At 42.7% G+C, this 17,995-nt stretch overlaps 1 protein-coding gene across 1 annotated transcript in view; it reads right to left on the minus strand.

The window, feature by feature from the left end:
* Positions 1–3,868: 3,868 nt before the first annotated feature.
* The window catches only part of ptger3 (prostaglandin E receptor 3 (subtype EP3)), a 46,216-nt gene continuing 32,089 nt past the window's right edge, over positions 3,869–17,995 (minus strand). The window contains exon 4 of the mRNA XM_041207816.1: positions 3,869–4,171. Within this exon, the coding sequence (XP_041063750.1) occupies positions 3,869–4,171 (303 nt within the window). The remainder of the gene's footprint in view (positions 4,172–17,995) is intronic.

Genomic DNA, 17,995 nt, shown 5'->3' on the forward strand with positions numbered 1-17,995 from the left:
CATTTCCCTCATCCAAGTCATTAATATATATTGTAAATGATTAGGGCCCCAGCACTGTGGCACTCCACTAGTTACAGGTTGCCATCCTGAAAATGCCCCCATATCCCAACTCTCTGTCTTCTATTAGTTAGCTAGCCCCCTATCCATTCCAATATACTACCCCCAACACCATGGGCTCTTATCTTATTAAATAGCCTTATGCGTGGTACCTTATCAATTCCTTTTAGAAATCCAAATATATTACATCTACTGGTTCCCCTTCATCTACCTTGCTTCTTACCTCCTCAAGGAATTCTAATAAATTTGCCAGGCATGATTTCCCCTTCATGAAGCCATGCTGACTCTGCTTGATTAGGTTATGCATTTCTAAATACTCTGCTATTACATCCTTTATAATAGACTCCACCATTTTCCCAATGACAGATAACTTTTTTGTTTCCCTCCCTTTTTGAATAAGGGTGTTACATTGGCAGTTTTCCAATCCTCTAGAACTTTACCAGAATCTAAGGACTCTTGGAAGATTACTACCAGTGCATCCTCTATCTCTCCAGCTACTTCCTTTATTATCCTAGGATGCAACCCATCAGGTCCAGGGGACTTATCGGCATTTAGCCTCATTAGTCTCCGTAGAATTTTTTCTCTAGTGATAGTTTTTGTATTTATTTCCTCCCTCCCTTTTGCCCCACAATTATTTAGTATTTTTGGAATGCTATTAATGTCTCCTACTGTGAAGACTGATGCAAAGTATTTATTCAACTCCTCTGCCATTTCCTGGTTCCCCATTATTATTTCCCCAGCTTCATTCTCAAAGGGGCCTATATTGACTTTGGCCTCTCTATTCCTTTTTATATATTTGAAGAAGCTCTTACTGTCCGGTTTTATATTACTTGCTAGTTTACCCTCAAAGTTTATTTTCTCTCTCATTATTATTTTGGTCATCTTCTGTTGGTTTTTAAAACTTTCCCAGTCCTCTGGCTTGCCACTTATCTTTGCCACATTGTATGTTCTTTCTTTCACTTTGATACAACCCTTAACTTCCTTGGTTAACCAGAGTTGGTTCATCCCCTTCCTACAATCCTTCTTCCTCACTGGGATATATATTTGTTGTGCGTCATGAACTATTTTCTGAAACATTTGCCATTGTTCATCAACCGTCTTTTCTGCTAAACTCTTTTTCCAGTCCACTACAGCCAACTCTGCCCTCATTCCTTTGTAATTACCCCTATTTAAGTTTAGCACAGATATTTCCAAACTAAGCTTCTCACTCTCAAACTGAATCCTAAATTCCACCATGTTATGGTCACTGTTTCCTAGGGGATCTTTTACTCATTACACATCACCAGATCCAAAATAGCCTGATCCCTGGATGGATCCACAACATATTGTTCTAGGAAATTGTCCCAAATACACTATGAATTCTTGCTCATGGCTACCTCTGCCAATTTGATTTTCCCTATCTACATGGAGATTAAAGTCACCCATGATTAATATACTGACTTTTTCACATGCCCTCATTATTTCCAGATTTATTCTCTGTCCAACAGCATAGCTACTGTTAGGCGGCCTATAGGCTACTCCCACCAGTATCTTCTTCCCCTTGTTATTTCTTACCTCCACCCATATGGATTCCACACCTTCCGATCCAAGATCATTTCTTGCTATCGCACTTATTTCATCTCGTACTAACGAAGCTACCCCACCACCCTTACCTTTGTGCCTGTCCTTTCGAAAAGTCACATACCCCTGAATATTTAGTTCCCAGCTTTGATCTCCTTGTAACCATGCCTCTGTAATGGCTATAAGGTCATACCCATTAATCTCTATTTGTGCCGTTAATTCATTTATTTTGTTCCGAATGCTATGTACATTTAAGTAAAGAGCCATTAATTGTGCCTTTTTACCAGTTTTTTCCCCCTTGACCATATTTGCCACTTTTTTTAATGTTTGTACACTCTGTCCCTTCCTGGGTATCATTACCTAAGTAGTTGCCCTCCAATGCCGCCATATCCTTTTGCTTTGTAAGCCTACTTATTCCCTCTCCAGAACCCTCCCCCCTTTATTTAGCTTAAAGCCCTCACTATAGCCCTAGTTATTTGATTCGCCAGGACACTGGTTCCAGCATGGTTCAAGTGAAGCCCACCCCACCAGAACAGTTTCCTTCTACCCCATCTCTGATGCCAGTGCCCTATGAACTGAAACCCATTCCTCCCACACCAATCTTTGAGCCATGCGTTTAACTCATTGACTTTATTTACCCTATGCCAATTTGCCCGCAGTTCAGGTAGTAATCCTGAGATTATTACCTTGGAGGTTCTACTTTTTAATTTAGCTCCTGTTCAAATTCTTTCAGCAGAATCTTTCCGGTCCTATCAACGTCGCTGGTGCCATTGTGGACAATGACAACTAGATCCCTCCTCTCCCACTCCAAGCTGCTCTCCAGCCCTGAGGAGGTGTCCTTAACCCTGGCCCTGGGCAGGCAACACAGCCTTCAGGACTCACGCTCACGGCTGCAGAGAACAGCATCTATCCCCCTAATTATATTGTCCCCTGCCACTACTACGTTCCTATTTCCTCCCCCCAACTTGAATGGCTCCCTGTACCATGGGGTGTGGTCAGCCCTGGAACACAAAAGCCAACACTGGTGTTCCTACTGCTGGCTCATGAATATTAGATAAACAAGGAAAATGGAGATCAACTCTGGGACATTTCCATGCATTTAGACAGAGACATCTTTCTCTTACCTCTCATTTTTTTAAATGCTTCATCTTTTTTATTAGGGTTTAAGTTGGAACAAAAAGTATCTTGAAATGATAGAATCATAGATCTTACAGCATAAAAGAAGGCCTGAGCTGACGTTTTGAAAGACTTATTAATTAGTCTAACTTCCCCTGCTCTTTCCCTAAAGTCCTCCATTCTATTTTTCCTTTTCAATTATATGTCCTATTTCCTTTCAAAAATATTATTGAATCTGCTTCCATCTCCATTTTGGGCAGTGCATTCCAACAACTCACTAGGAAAATAATTTCTCTCATCTCTCTTCTGGTTCCTTTAGTAATTCGCTTATTCGGAGCTGCCTCCAAATTCTATCATAATATGTGTACTATAATCAAGAATTTCACAAGGTGTATCATGATGTATTGAAAATAAGTGAACACTCCCCGTATGTCTAATGACAACTCAAATTTTTTGGAACATTTGTACCAGTTGATCATCTTTCCACTGGTCGGTTGCTTCGTGGCATTATGCAAATCTCTTTTAAATGCTGTCTACCCTTCTTAATTTCAAATTGCTTCATTTGAGCCACGTGTTGAAGTTAGCTGTAAATTTCAGCTTCAGTGTGTGCTGACTGGTGTAAGGGCAGAAAGAAAATGCAAGAACTGCATAGTTGTAAGAGACCTTGGCATGGGCCAGCAGTAAATGGGAAACAGACCAGCAGGCAATTCATTGTGGCGTGCATACTTGAGTCATCTCTCTGCTAATTGGGACCGTTGGGAAACGTGCCTTGGTAGCCTTCTTAAGGCTTGCCACCTTCTCTGGCATCTGTTCTCAGGTCATGCAGTTGTTCTACACAGTGTTGAGCCTAGCTGCCGTTTTCTGCCAGGTATGTTGCACTACCGTTTAAAGGCAGATGGAGCACCAGCTCTTTACCAGCATCAAATGTAGTATAAATTAAACAATCTCTAAGGCAAATCAAGTAACTTAGAGATTCAGTAAATCAGAGGCTCAGATAAAACAAATGAATGAACTCAAAGCCTTAATAATATTTGTAAGGGTTGCTTCACATGCACATTACACACTTGAAAGGTAGCCAAAGCCAATATTTTCTCTCATATAATAAACCAGATTACCAAATTTTGGTTTATCTCATTTATGTTGTTTGTTCTTTCAAATGGTCCCTAGCTTCCACTGTTACAGGAATCTCCTTGAACCCCTCTACTGAGCAATTAGTCACAGCATTGGCTACCTGACATACTTTCCTTAACAGGATTTCTCTGAACAATAAGTAAACCCAGGGATCAAGAATCTGATTTAAGGATGCCAGTCTAATGGCTATGAGGAGAAAATTGCAATCAGTTTGCAGCTCAGTGTTTAGGGACGAGGACTTGGCTGGAGGAGGTGTGTAGCAGTGATCCGAAGAACTTTCAGTGTAGATCATTTTCAACATCAGTGCCTGGGAAAGACATGATTAAAAGACTTCAGTACTAAGCAAAAGCAATTTGTTATATAGAATGAATAATTACATACCTAAAATTTTCAGCTAACTCACCTAGCTAAAATCATGGTATCTGAAAGAGAAAAGATAGCATGGAACAGCTTCTGGAGGTTGGGGCTAAGATATGTTGCTCAGTGACAAGAACAGAGCAAGTCTTACTTTCTAACCAGCTGAGAAACAGTTGGTCTGGGAGTGCTTGATACTGATTTGAGGCTCAGTAGGGAGCCTTGTCTGGCTGGAATGCATATCATGAATTTGGACATTCCTTCCATAATTAAGCAGATGAAGGGATACACACCTCATTCCCAAAATGTGCCCCAGTTCAGGAAGGTCTACACTAAGGCATCATTTCTTAAAATTATGCCTTTTTGCATGCTTACAATATTAAAAAATGACAAAGGAGCAGAAAAAATATTCAGCCCATGTTAGTTCATTCATCTAGAAACATCCTACTGGAGCATCTAATTGTTTCTTAAAGACCATCCAGGTTTTCATCTACTCCACTCCACTGGAAGTCCATTCCAAGCATTGGCCACATTCTGCATGAAAAATAAGTTGCTTAGAGCAGTCCTAAAATTACATTTCACTGTTTTGAACCTGCGTCCTTTGTCCTACTCCCACAAATTAATTTTAAGTAGTATTCACTTTTAAACATTCCAGTACCACGCACCATATACTTCTATACAATCACCTTTCAGATGCTTCCTTTTCATGCTAAACAGAAAGATTCTCTCCAGTCTTCCCTCAGAAATAAGAACCCTGATACTAATCTGCACTGTGAATTTTCTCAGCACTGCCTCCCTTGTGTTTCAGTGATCACAATGGGACATTGAATTCAAAGTATGGTCTGATTGGGGCACTGTCCAATTTGATAGTGACTTCTTCTGAATTGTATTCTTTGTTGATTATTGCACTGCATTGGATGGATATGTTTAGTGAAGAAACTACTAAAATTCAGTAATCTTCATCTTCCAATTATCTGTTCACATCTTAATTTTGTCCTTTCTACTGTAGCTTTGAGTTGCTTCTTCTGGCCCTCACAGTTTGGTATCAACAGCAAATCTGACCACATCAAACTGAGTTTGGGGCTATTACAAAATGTATTTTTAAACTCTAAGTACAAGTGATGGAGATTCATCTGGACCTATTTTTGGGCCTGGAATCACAGTTATCATGCATCCAACTTGGTGCCAAATTTCAGGCCATTCTCAGGCTCAATTTTAAAAAAAATTGAGTATACTGCCAGCACCTATCATGCTTCTTCTAGCATCACGTTCTTTTGCATAGAAGAACATTGGGCTACTTGCCTCAATGGCCCGAGTGTGAATTCAGAGATTGGGGTTGAAGCATGAAACAGGCGCCGATGACCGTGATGACTGGGGAGTCAGAGGAGCACTCCAGCTCTTCCTTCCTCCAAAGGAAGGTTTTATAAACAATTCTTTTTCTCAACTTACTTTTAGTTGGCAGCTACTGTTCGGCCACAATGACTACTGAAAAGTCCTGAGTGGGGCAGGCCTGACTCCTGTCCTAACTGGCCCAATTCAGGGAGAGGATTAAATTAGGAGTTAGGTCTTTTAACTGTGCAAGTGAGGGACCAACCACCTGTTGTAAATTACCTCCAGGCAGGGCTAAAAAATAGCCTGATTCAATTTTGGGTCAGTCATTTTTCAGGTATCCTTAAAGCACAGCTTGCTGGTCCCCAAAATTAAACTTTGATGTGATTGTTTTACGTCTGCAAAACAGCACAATAAGGTCCAACTTCTCCTCAACCATATCATGGGGCACAGTCTAATTCAGATGCTATTTCCTCAAAAAAAAACACTGAGTCATGCTCTAAGCAGGAGAGAGGACCCAGAGACAGACAGCGGCATCTAAAAGAGTGGGAGAAAGGAGGACCTGGAGACAGGCAGCAACACCTAAAAGAGTGGGGTGAGATGCAGTGGTTTTTCTCAAGGTTCATCCCGAGCAGTGCTGTGACACAGGACTCTGTGCTCTGCAGGCTGTTCCCAGGGATACATGCTGAGACAGACATCAACTGCAGCTGGAGGATCATCAACTTGGTGAAAGATGCTCTTTGGTCTGCCCTAAACTTGTTGGTCTTCCAGTGCAAAGAGTTGTCCCTGACCGAGTGTTGCAGACTGGCACATTCCAAGCTCCAGGACTACGTGCTGAGAGACGCACTAAAGCTTGGGGCAGCCCCGCAAAGGCGCAATGAGGAAAGGTCGCTGACTAAGACCTTTCTGCCACAGTGCACCGAGGGGCTGGGAAAGATATAGACCCCTCAGGCTGTACGGCTCTCAATAAGCGTATGTAGTGAAAACTGAATGTATCATAATTGTATTGAAGCACCGCAGAGTGCAACATGTATTTCGAGAACTCCAATCCCATTGCACTGTCTGACTGTCTGTAATGACCATATTGGAATGACTGTAATGTTCATTGATTGCGTTGAAGCACCTCATGATCCACGTATAAAAGTTGAATCTGATTGCACTTTTTGTGATGGCCATTTAGAAATGTTTTGGAATGTTCTTTCAGATATTTTATGAATAAAGTATATTTTAAAAAAAAACACCTAAAAGAGCAGGAGAAAGGAGGGCCCAGAGACAGGCAGCAGCATCTAAACGAGCTATCCACTCCATTCTGAGATATCCAGGGTGGACCGACCACGTTCTGAGAAAAATCAAAGGGAAAACAGGTAGCTGATTGGTTGGTGAGCTTTTTTGCCAATTTATCTTTCAAAACTCAGGTAACTTTAGTAATTGTAAAGTTCTATTAGCAGTAGTAAGATTTACTAATAGTAGAAAGCTCATTAGAATGATTGATGAGCATATCCTATTTATCTTAACTAGGGAATTTCAATCGGGGTAAGTAGAACATTTATTGAAATAATAAGAATGTAAGCACAGCTAGGACTAGAGACATCAATTAAAATTTAGTCAGTAAAATAATTAAATACTATAAAGATGGCAAGACAGGTGATGTGTGGTGGCTGCAAAATGTAGGAGTTCATGCACACCCGTGTGATCCAAAGGAAAAAAACATCTGCAGTAAGTGTCTGTGGCTGGAGGAGCTTCAGCCACTGCAATGCACCAGGGAGAAGGAAAGTTATCTGGACACCCTTTGTTCTAGAAGGTGGTCACACCTCTTAGGATAGGGTTGTCTGATTTGGTCCATGGACTGGGATAGGAGGGTGTGATTGTGAGTAAGGCAGGTATGAGGATTGAAAAGGTAGAAGTGGAGAAACCTTGCTATTGTCCAACAGGTTCGAGGTACCTGTAGACTGCTTAGATGAAAATTGAGGGCTGCCGGTTGGATGAGAAAACAGACCATGGCACCATGTTACAGGAAGCCATTCAAGTGGGAGGAGTTAATAGGAATGTCGTGGTGATATGGGATAATCTAATCAGTTCTCTGTAGCCAAGAGTAAGAGTCCAGAAGGCTCTGTGGCCTGCCTGATGCCAGGGTTTGGGACATCTGCTCTGGACTGGAGAGGAACTTGCAGTGGGAAGGGAAGGATCGAGTTGTTGTGGTCCATGTAGGTACCAAAGACATAGGTAGGTCTAGGAAAGAGGTTCTGCTTAAAGTGTATGAGCAGCTAGGGGCTAGATTAAAAAGCAGAAACTCAAAAGTAATAATTTCTGGATTATTACCTAAACCACAAGCAAACCGGTGTAGGGTAAGTTAGATTAGAATGTTAAATGCGTAGCTCAAAGATTGGTCTGGGAGAAATGGGTTTTGATTCACGGGGCACTGGCCCAGTACTGGGGAAGGCGGGAGCTGCACAGTTGGACTGGGATGGGATAGGCGAGTGTTTTGGCAAGTTGTATAACTAGGGCGGTATAGAGGGCTTTAAACTAAATAGTGGGACTGAGGGATCAGGTAGGGGAAGATATGATAAATTAAAAAGAGAGGACAAGGCAAGAGAACAAGATAGCAATAAGGGAATTGATAGTTTGAGTATGACAGGAAGGGACAGAGCATTTAAGAGTGCACCAACAGATCAGGCTAGAGGTTGTGAAAATAATTTTTAAAAAGGCACTCTCTCTGAATGCAAACAGCATTCGCAACAAGGTTAGAAGAATTGATGGCACAAATGGAAATAAACAGGTATGATTTAATTGCCGTTATGGAGACATAGCTGCAGGGAGACCAAGACTGGGAACTGAATGTTTGAGGATATTTGACATTTAGGAAGGATAGGCTAAAAGAAAAATAAGAGGTGGATAGCACTGTTAATAAAAGGTGAGATCAGTAAATTACTGAGACAGTATCTTAAATTGAAACATCAGGATGTGGAATCAGTTTGGGTAATGTTAAGAAACAGCAACAGGCAGTGAACTCTGGGTGGGGGACTTCAATGTCCATCACCAAGAGTGGCTCAGTAGCACCACTATAGTCCAAGCTCTAAAGGACACAGTTGCTAGACTGGGTCCGCGGCAGTGGTGAGGAAACCAACAAGAGGGAAAAACCTACCTGAACTCGTCCTCGCTAATCTACCTGTTGCAGATGCATCTGTTCATGACACTACTGGTAGGAGCGACCACTGCACAGTTCTTGTGGAGATGATGTCCCGCCTTCATATACCCTCCAGTGTTGTGTGGCATTTTCACCATACTAAATGGGATACATTTTGAACAAAATCTAGCAACTCAAGACTGGGCATCTATGAGATGCTGTGGACTATCAGCAGCAGAATTGCACTCATACACTATCTGCAAGCTCATGGCCTGGCATATCCCCCACTCTACCATTACCATCAAACGAGGGAATCAACCCTGGTTCAAAGAAGACTGCAGGGGGGGCATGCCAGGAGCAGCACCAGGCATACCTAAAAATGAGGCATCAACCCAGTGAAGCTGCAACACAGGACTACTTGCATATCACAGAGCAGAATCAGCAAGTAATAGACAGAGCTAAGTGATCCCACTACCAACGAATTAGACCTAAACTCTGCAATCCTGACTGGTGCTGGACAATTAAACAACTCACTGGAGGAGGCTCCAAAAATATCCCAATCCTCAATGATGGGGAAACTCAGCGCATCAGTGCAAAAGATAAGGCTGAAGTATTTGCTACGATCTTCAGCCAGAAATGTGAATGGATGATCCATCTCAGCCTCCTCTTGAGATCCCTAGCATTATAGATGCGGGTCTTCAGCCAATTCAGTTCACTCTGCGATATCAAGAAATGGCCGAAGGCACCAGATAATGCAAAGGCTCCAGGCCCTGACAACTTTCCAGCATCATTACCAAAGACTTGTGCTCCAGAACTATCTATGTCCCTCATCAAGCTGTTCCAGTATAGCTACAACGCAGACATCTACCTATCAATGTGGAAAATTGCCCAAGCATGTCCTGTCCACAAAAAACAGGACAAATTCAACCCGTTCCAGTTACCACCCTGTCAGTCTACTCTCAATCAATGCGATGCAAGGTGTTGTCAACGGTACTATAAAGTGGCACTTACTCAACGATAACCTGCTCACTGATGCTCAGCTTCAGTTCCACCAGGGTCACTCAGCTCCTGACCTCATTACAACCTTGGTCCAAACATGGACAAAGGAGCTGAACTCTAGAGAGGAGGTGACTGTTCTTGACATCAAGGCAGTATTTGACCGAGTGTGGCATCAAGGAACCCTAGCAAAACCGGGGTCAATCAGAATCAGGGGGAAACTCTCCACTGGTTGGAGCCTTACCTAGCACAAAGGATCTAGTTGTGGTTGTTGGAGGGCAATCACCTCAGTCCCAGGTCATCGCTGCAAGAGTTCCTCAGGGTAGTGCCCAAGGCCCAACCATCTTCAGCTGCTTCATCAATTACCTTCCTTCCATCATAAGGTCAAAAGTGGGGATGTTCACTGATGATTGCTCAATGTTCAACTCCATTCATGAGTCCTCAGACACTAAAATCGTATCAATATTCAGTGAAGTCATATCAATACTCAGGCTTATGGCAGCCAACATGCATGCGACACAAGTGCCAGGCAATGACGATCTCCAACAAGAAAGAATCTAACCATCTCCCCTTGACATTCAATGGCATTACCAGCACTGATCTCCCCACCGTCAACATCCTGCGGGTTACCATTGATCAGAAAATGAACTGGACCAGCCATATAAATACAACAGCAGGTCAGAGGCTAGGAATCCTGCGACAAGTAACTCATCTTCTGATTCCCATCTACAAGGCTCAAGTCAGGAGTGTGATGCAATACTCCCCACTTGCCTGGATGAGTGCAGCTCCAGCAACACTCAAACTCGACACCATACAGGACAAAGTAGCTGCTTGATCCACCACCAACTTAGACATTCACTCTGTCCACTTCCAACGCACAGTGGCAGCAGTGTATAATGTATACAAGATGCACTACAGGAACTCACCAAGGCTCCTTCGACAGCACCTTCCACACCCGTGACCTCTACCACCTGGAAGGACAAGGGCAGCAGGTGCATGGGAACACCACCACCTGCAAGTTTCCTTCCAAGCCACACACTATCCTGACTTGTAACTATATCACTGCCATTCCTTCACTGTTCCTGGTACTCCCTTCCTAATAGCACTGAGTGTTCCTACAATACATGGACTGCCACTCTCCACCACCTTCTCAAGGGTAATTAGGGATGGGTAATAAAACTGACCTAGCCAGTGATGCCCACATCCCTTGAACAAATAAAAAACAATGGTAGTTGTTGTTTATTGGCCACCAAACAGTAGTGGTAATGTGGGGCACTGTATAAACAGGAAATTAGATGTGCAAGTAACAAGGGTAATACAGTAATCATGGGGACTTCAATCCACATATAGATGAGGTAAACCTAATTAGCACTAATCCTGTGCAGGATGAATTCCTGGCATGTGAATGAGGTGGTTTTCTAGAACACAGTTTGTTGAGGAACAAACTAAGGAATGGACTAGCTTTAGATCTATTATAATGCAATGAAAAAGGGTTAATTAATAATCTTGTTGTAAAGGAGCTATGAATGTATATAATATTACTAGAAATTATATTTTTAAAAAATAGCAGTTTAGTCTGTGGGCATGTCTTAATTGGATTAAAGTCAGCTAGTCTGGGTGCCTTGATGTGTACCAGTTTTAAGATGTAAGAGAAGTAGAGTGCATTTGCATTTTGTCGAATAGAGCAGTCAAGGGGAGTGAAATCTAGAGGAGACCAAGCAATGTTTATATTACTAATAAAATTGGTAATATGAAAGGGGTTAGAAGAGGTGGACTTCAAAGGGGCTGGTAATACAATGAGAATTTATATTCAATGAAATGTGCTGGGTATAACAGACAGCAATTTTGTGTGTGCAGAGCAGAGGCATGTAACATCAAAGCCTGTAAGCCTACAACCGTGTCTGCAAGGAACCAAAGTGAAAGAAACCTCATTTTGAATTTGTAAGATGAAAATGCTTTGCCTGGTGTCTGCTTAAAGTCTATGGGCTGCTGTTATCTCAGTGGAGATTAGTTTGGTAATTTGGTAAAAGTTATGATAGTAGTAATTTATAGTCATGTGTATATGTTTAACTTGTGTAAGTTAATAAATGTCTCATGTAAATAGATATAAAAACCTCTCGAGAGCTGGTGGTTTTATTCCTGGATTCAGAGTTGCATCTCAAATATGAAATGAAAATAGAGGTTATGAAAATTGTTTAAAGTTTCCCTCTGGGATTTTTAAATAACTCCGCTTTATCAACTGCTGTGTCATAACACCATAATGATAGAATTTTACATTATGTTTGAAAGTGATGTAGTTCAATCTGAAACTAGGGTCTTAAATCTAAACAAAGGAAACTATGAAGGTATGAAGGGCAGATTGGGAAACTATATTAAAAAGGTATGACGGTAGATAGGCAATAACAAGCACTTAAAGAATTAATACATGGTTTACAACAGCTTTACATTCTTTTGAGGCACAAACCTAACAGGCAAAGTGATCCAATCATGGCTAACAAGTGAAGTTAAAGATTGTATTAGATCAAAGGAAGAAGCTTATAAAGTTGCCAAAAAATAGTAGTAAGCCCGAGGATTGGGAGCACCTTTAGAATTCAGTGCAGGAGGACCAAGAAACTGATAAAGAAAAGAGAAAAAGAAAATAGAATATGGAAGTAAAATAAAAAACTGACTGTAAAAGCTTCTACAGGTATGTAAAAAAGGAAAAGATTAGCAAAGATAAACGTGGGCCCACTACAGGAAGAGACCGGAGAATTTACAATGGGAATAAGGGAATAACAGAGTATTTGTGTCTGTCTTCATGGAGGAAGATACAGAAATCACCTGAAAAATACTAGAGAACCAAGGGACTAACGAGAATGAGGAACTAAAAGAAATTAGTATTAGTAAAAAGGTGGAAATTAATGGGGTTGAAAGTTGAAAATCCCCTGGAGCTGATGATCCACACCTCAGAATGTTGAAAGAGGTGGCTGTAGAGATAATGGATGCATTGGTGGTCATATTCCAAAATTCTATAGGTTCTGGAATAGGTTCTACAAACCGCAAGGTAGTGAATGTAACCCTATTATTTAGGAAAGGAGGGAGAGAGAAAACAGGGAACCACAGATCTGTTAGCCTGACATCAGAAGTAGGGAAAATGCTAGAATCTATTATATAGGATATGATAACAGGATGTTTAGAAAATAATGGTAGGATTGGCAGAGTTAATATGGACTTATGAAAGGGAAATCATGTTGACAAACCTGCTAGAGTTTTTTGAGGATGTAGCTAGCAGAATAGATAAGGAACAACCAGAAGATGTGGCGTATTTGAATTTTTAGAAGGTTTTAGATCCCACACAGGAGGTTAGTAAACAAAATCAGAGCTGGTTAGATTAGGGGTAATATACTGGCATGGATTGAGAATTGGTTAATAGACAAAAAACAGCGTAGGAATAAACAGGTCATTCTCAAGTTGGCAGACTGAGACTAGTGGGGTACCACAAGGATCCATGCTTGGGCCCCAGCTATTTGCAGTCTATCAATAAACTGGATGTGGTCCCAAATGTATTATTTCAAAGATTGCTGATGACTCAAAACTAGGTGGAAATATTAGTTGTGAGGAGGAGGCAAAAAGACTTTAAGGGGATTTAGACAGGCCAAATGAGTGGTCAAGAACATGGTAGAAACAATATAATGTGGAAAAATGTGAAGTTATTCGCTTGGGTAGGAAAAACAGAAATGCAGAGCATTTAAATGGTGAGGGATTGGGAAATGCTGAAGTCCAAAAGAGACCTGGGTGTCCTTATTCATGAGTCACTGAAAGCTAACGTGCAGGTACACGAGCAATTAGGAACACAAATGGTATGTTGATTTTATTGCAAGAGGATTGGAGTTCGTGAGTAAAGAAGTCTTGCTGCAATTATATAGAGCCTTGATGAGACCGCAAATAGTCTATTTTTAACTCTGAGATAATTACAGTCCAAGTCCAATGATTTGTTTGTTTTGAGATTTTGTACTCTGATGAGGGAATGTATTCCACTCCTGAGGGTGGCTAGGCAGGAAATGTGTGACTTTCTTTTTTGATGGGTTAACCAAAATGATAAAAGTGACAAACAGCTAGAAAGGACCTCAGCAATGTTCTAGAAGTTACTCTAAAGTGCAACAAGTATACCCTCCAGCAGGCTCTTCATCACAATAACTGAGGCAGATTCAATTTTTCTTGGGCCACAATGGAAAATAAGCAGTATACAGAAAAGCCTTATTCTGTAATTGCTGATTCATAGCTAGGAAAAATGGCTTCTGGCAATACATTATAAATAAATAAACAAGAAGCCAAGAATCCTCTTGAGCTCGAATTGGACTATTAGAAATCACAGGAAGATGTAATATGTGTTTGATAACCAGAACATAATTTACTAGAGCCACAAGAAACCAAAGGACCATGTGTGCACCCTCTACAGAAGCGATGGCTTTTTCTTTGCTTTCATTTATGAAAACAGGTGATAGAAAACAATACTAATCGCACTGTGGATGTACCTACACCACATGGACTTCAAGAAGTGGTTCAAGAAGGCAGCTCACCACCACCTTCTCAAAGGGCAACTAGGGATGAGCAATAAATGCTGGCCTAGCCATTGACGTCCACATTCCATTAATGAATTTAAAAAAATAGATAAGCAACTAGGTTTCAGTTCTAAAGTTAAAATTATCCACAACTTCCTACATCACAACAATGATTACAGCCAATGAAATACTTTTGAAATGTAAAGTGCTATGAGATATCTGGTGGCAATGAAAGGTGCTATATAAATGTGTGTCTTTCTTTTTTTAATAATTAAGTGACCATGTACATAAAGTCATATTAACTCTTAAGTTAGGTGAAATTGATTCCGATTTCAACTCATGTTCTGTGATATTGAAATAAACGCTTAATTATTCCAACATCAGGAATGTCATTATTACCAGAATAGTAACTAACAACTAGACATAATAGAAGGCATAAAAATAAGCAATTGGAAGATTTTGCTTGTGGGTTGAAAGGCAGGGGGAGAAAAAGAGAAAGAAAGACTTGCATTTTATCGCACCTTTCATGACTTCAGGACATCGCAGAGTATTTTACAGCCAATTAAGTGCTTTTGAAGTGTAGTCACCATTGTAACTTTAAAAATCTGCAGCCTATTTGGCACATCAAGCTCCCACAAACAGCAATGTCATCATGACCAGATCATTTGTTTTGGTGATGTTGCTGGAGGGATGAATATTGACCAGATCATCAGAGATAACTCCCCTGTTTTTCTTCAAGATAGTGCCATGGAATATTTTACATTCACTTGAAAGCAGATGGGACCTCCGTTTAACAGCACATCATAAAGATGGCCCTCTGGCAGTGCAGCACTCCCTCAGCAGTATGCTGGAGTGTCAGTCCAGATATCCGTGTTCAAGACACTGGAGTGGAACTTGAATCCACAACCTTCCAAGAAGTGTGAGTACTACCAGCTGAGTTACAACAGAGAGTAAGGGTAAATGGTTTGTTCTTTGATTGGTGGGGATGTGAAAATTCATGTGTACCCCAGTGATCTATATGGTGGCCTCACCTTTTCACAATATGTATCAATGGCCGTATGAAGGAATAGAGGGCTAAAATTTGTTTGCTTAATGCAGCTTCAAAATGATGCTACATGGGCTATGTCAATTCCTTTGCGGCAGACAGTTCCAGAGGCCATTACTAACGTGACCCATGTGGGTTTCTTTCATGCTATCAATGAGAAATACCATATGGGCTATGCAGGTAGTGGCCTGCTGTGCTTTCTGCCTCTGGAAAATCAATGTAGTCCACATGGTGCTGCTTTGAGGAGGTTCTACACGAATTAATCTTTAGTCCAAAACAGTTGTACATCAAGGTTTGTAGATGCCACTAAGGAGGCACAGTAAGCTGTTTAAATGGGGTTAGGTTTCAAAGGGATATTAGACAGGCTAAATAAGCTAGCAAAACTATGGTATGCGGAATTCAATGTGGAAAAATACAGGGCAGAATTTTCACGGTGCTGCGTCCAGGGTGCAATAGGCTGCACACATGTGGCCATCAAGGCTTCCACTCCATGAGCGTGTAGATAGTACGTGATCACAGGATGCTGATTCTGCAAGTTTGTGCAAGATACCCAGGCAGCTTGCACAACACCTACATCCTCAGACACTCCCAGGTGCCGGGGCTCTTCAGCGCTCCGGCTTGGCTTGATGGATGGCTGCTGGGTGACAAGGGCTATCCCCTCAGAAGGTGGCTCATGACAGCTCTCCGCCATCCAAGAACAGAAGCTGAGCAGCGCTACAATAGGAGCCACACCTCCACAAGGGCTGTGGTGGAGAGAATCATCGGTCTTCTCAAGATGCGCTTCTGATGCCTGGACTGCTCAGGGAATGTACTCCAGTACCTCCCAAGATCGTGTGTCGGCGATAGCGGTAGCATGCTGCGCTCTCCACAATCTTGCGCTGGAAAGCGGGGATGCAGTGGACGATGAAGATGTTGATGCAGTGGATGCGGCTGTGCACGCTGAGTCCAGCAGTGATTTGGAGGATGAGGAAGCACAGGGGAATTATGAGGGTTGAACGCTGACCTGGCACTACACCAAGGAGGCAGGGATACCCGGGAGATTTAATCCAACAAACCTTCAGCTAGCTCAACACAAATGCATCAGCAGGACCAGCCTTGCCTGGTGCATCCATACTGGGTACTTAAGTGATAAATCTGCTACTTCATCAGCTGCAACTAAGGGCTTTGGACATAAACCTCAATGTCCACTCAAACACTCATGACATGTCCGTAAAACATACAAATGCAGCACAAAGGAGCCACCCTCAGCCATGGTAACACATGTGGATTTAATTTCATCCATGATATGGTCCAACAAAATGAAAGCAAAATGTTTTTGCAACAGCAATAAATAATAATTCCCTAATCTAGGGCCAACACAAAAGCACCAGTGAGAAACCCTTGGTGTGCCTAACGTGCCTTATGCTTACGTTTATGGGTGCTACGTCTTGGTGCTGCCCCATCACTTGGAGCGGCTTTTGAGACAACTTGCTGACTCTGCTGTCCTGGTGGCCTTGATGACCTTGGCAGTCATCCTCTGGCCCGTGGAGACTGTGCTGGCCCCACCTGTGAGGGAGCTGCCAGTTCCACAGCTGGCATCTCCCCAGTTGTCTCAGCCTCAATGGATGCAATGGTCACTGGCAAAGGGGCGGAGGAGCTGCTGCCCTCACCCGGAGCACCGAGAGGAGCCCGCAGAGATGACAGGCAGCTGCTGCGCCGACGTGAGGTTGCTTCGGACCTCCCTGCTCACCATAGATGGATGGGCACCAAGCTGGGAAACTTGGTGCCCAGGCTATCTCCCACATTGCCAATGATGAGCTGTGGCCACTGGCGCTGCGAGGGCTTGCAGGTCTGAGCGTATCTCCAGGAGAAGCTGCTTGTTCTCCTGGAAGCCCCTTTCCACGAGAGTCGCCACTCTCTCCATGAGGAAGCATGACACTCTGATATGAGGCTCATGGCATCACTCATGCTCCGCATCGACTCCTCCACCACGGACACCAAGCGAAGCATACTCTCATGCAACACTCCCAGATGCTCCCGCACACCCGGCTGCATTTCCTGCAGCTGCTGCGTCGTGGACGACTCCAGAGGCACATCAGCACGCCCCGACTAAGCATGTTCCTTGGCCCCTGCAGTCCTCCGACTGCTGGCGCCATTGGCACTCTGTCTCTGCCAGCTCCACCAGCAATTATGAAGTGCCCTCTCCACTGTGCCCCAGGACACTAGCCGATGTTGCAATTCCTACTGATATGCTAGTATTTGCACTTGTGCCTGCCTAGCAGAAATGGTGTGACGCAGGTGACAGTTCACGGCCCTCAGGTGTGGGAGGGGGCATCTGTAATGGAACCAGTTCGCCAGCCTCTGATGAAGCTGAAAATAACAACAAAGACAGTGGATCAGTTAGCGTTCACACAGTGACAGACTTCACCCTTTCCCCCAGGCTCATTATGTGCTCAACCTTCCAGAACCTAAGGAGACGAACATTGGTGGGCTGGCAACTGTCAGCAGGAGACCCAAACATTACAGGCCGATACAGATGGGCTGGTCAGATGGCCCAAGTAATGCCATATGGAATGTTATGTGGATAAGTGTGAGGTGATGCACTTGGGCAGGAAAACAAGGTACTGGAATACATGAGGAATGGTAGGACCGTGGAAAGTAAGGAGGATCAGAGGGACCTTGCTGGGCATGTCCACAGGCCCGTTAAGGCAGCGGGACAGGAACATAAGGTGTTTAAGAAGGTAAATGCCATATTTGCCTTTA

This window comes from Carcharodon carcharias, chromosome 16, assembly GCF_017639515.1.
Source record: "Carcharodon carcharias isolate sCarCar2 chromosome 16, sCarCar2.pri, whole genome shotgun sequence".
Classification (NCBI taxonomy): Eukaryota; Metazoa; Chordata; class Chondrichthyes; order Lamniformes; family Lamnidae; genus Carcharodon; species Carcharodon carcharias.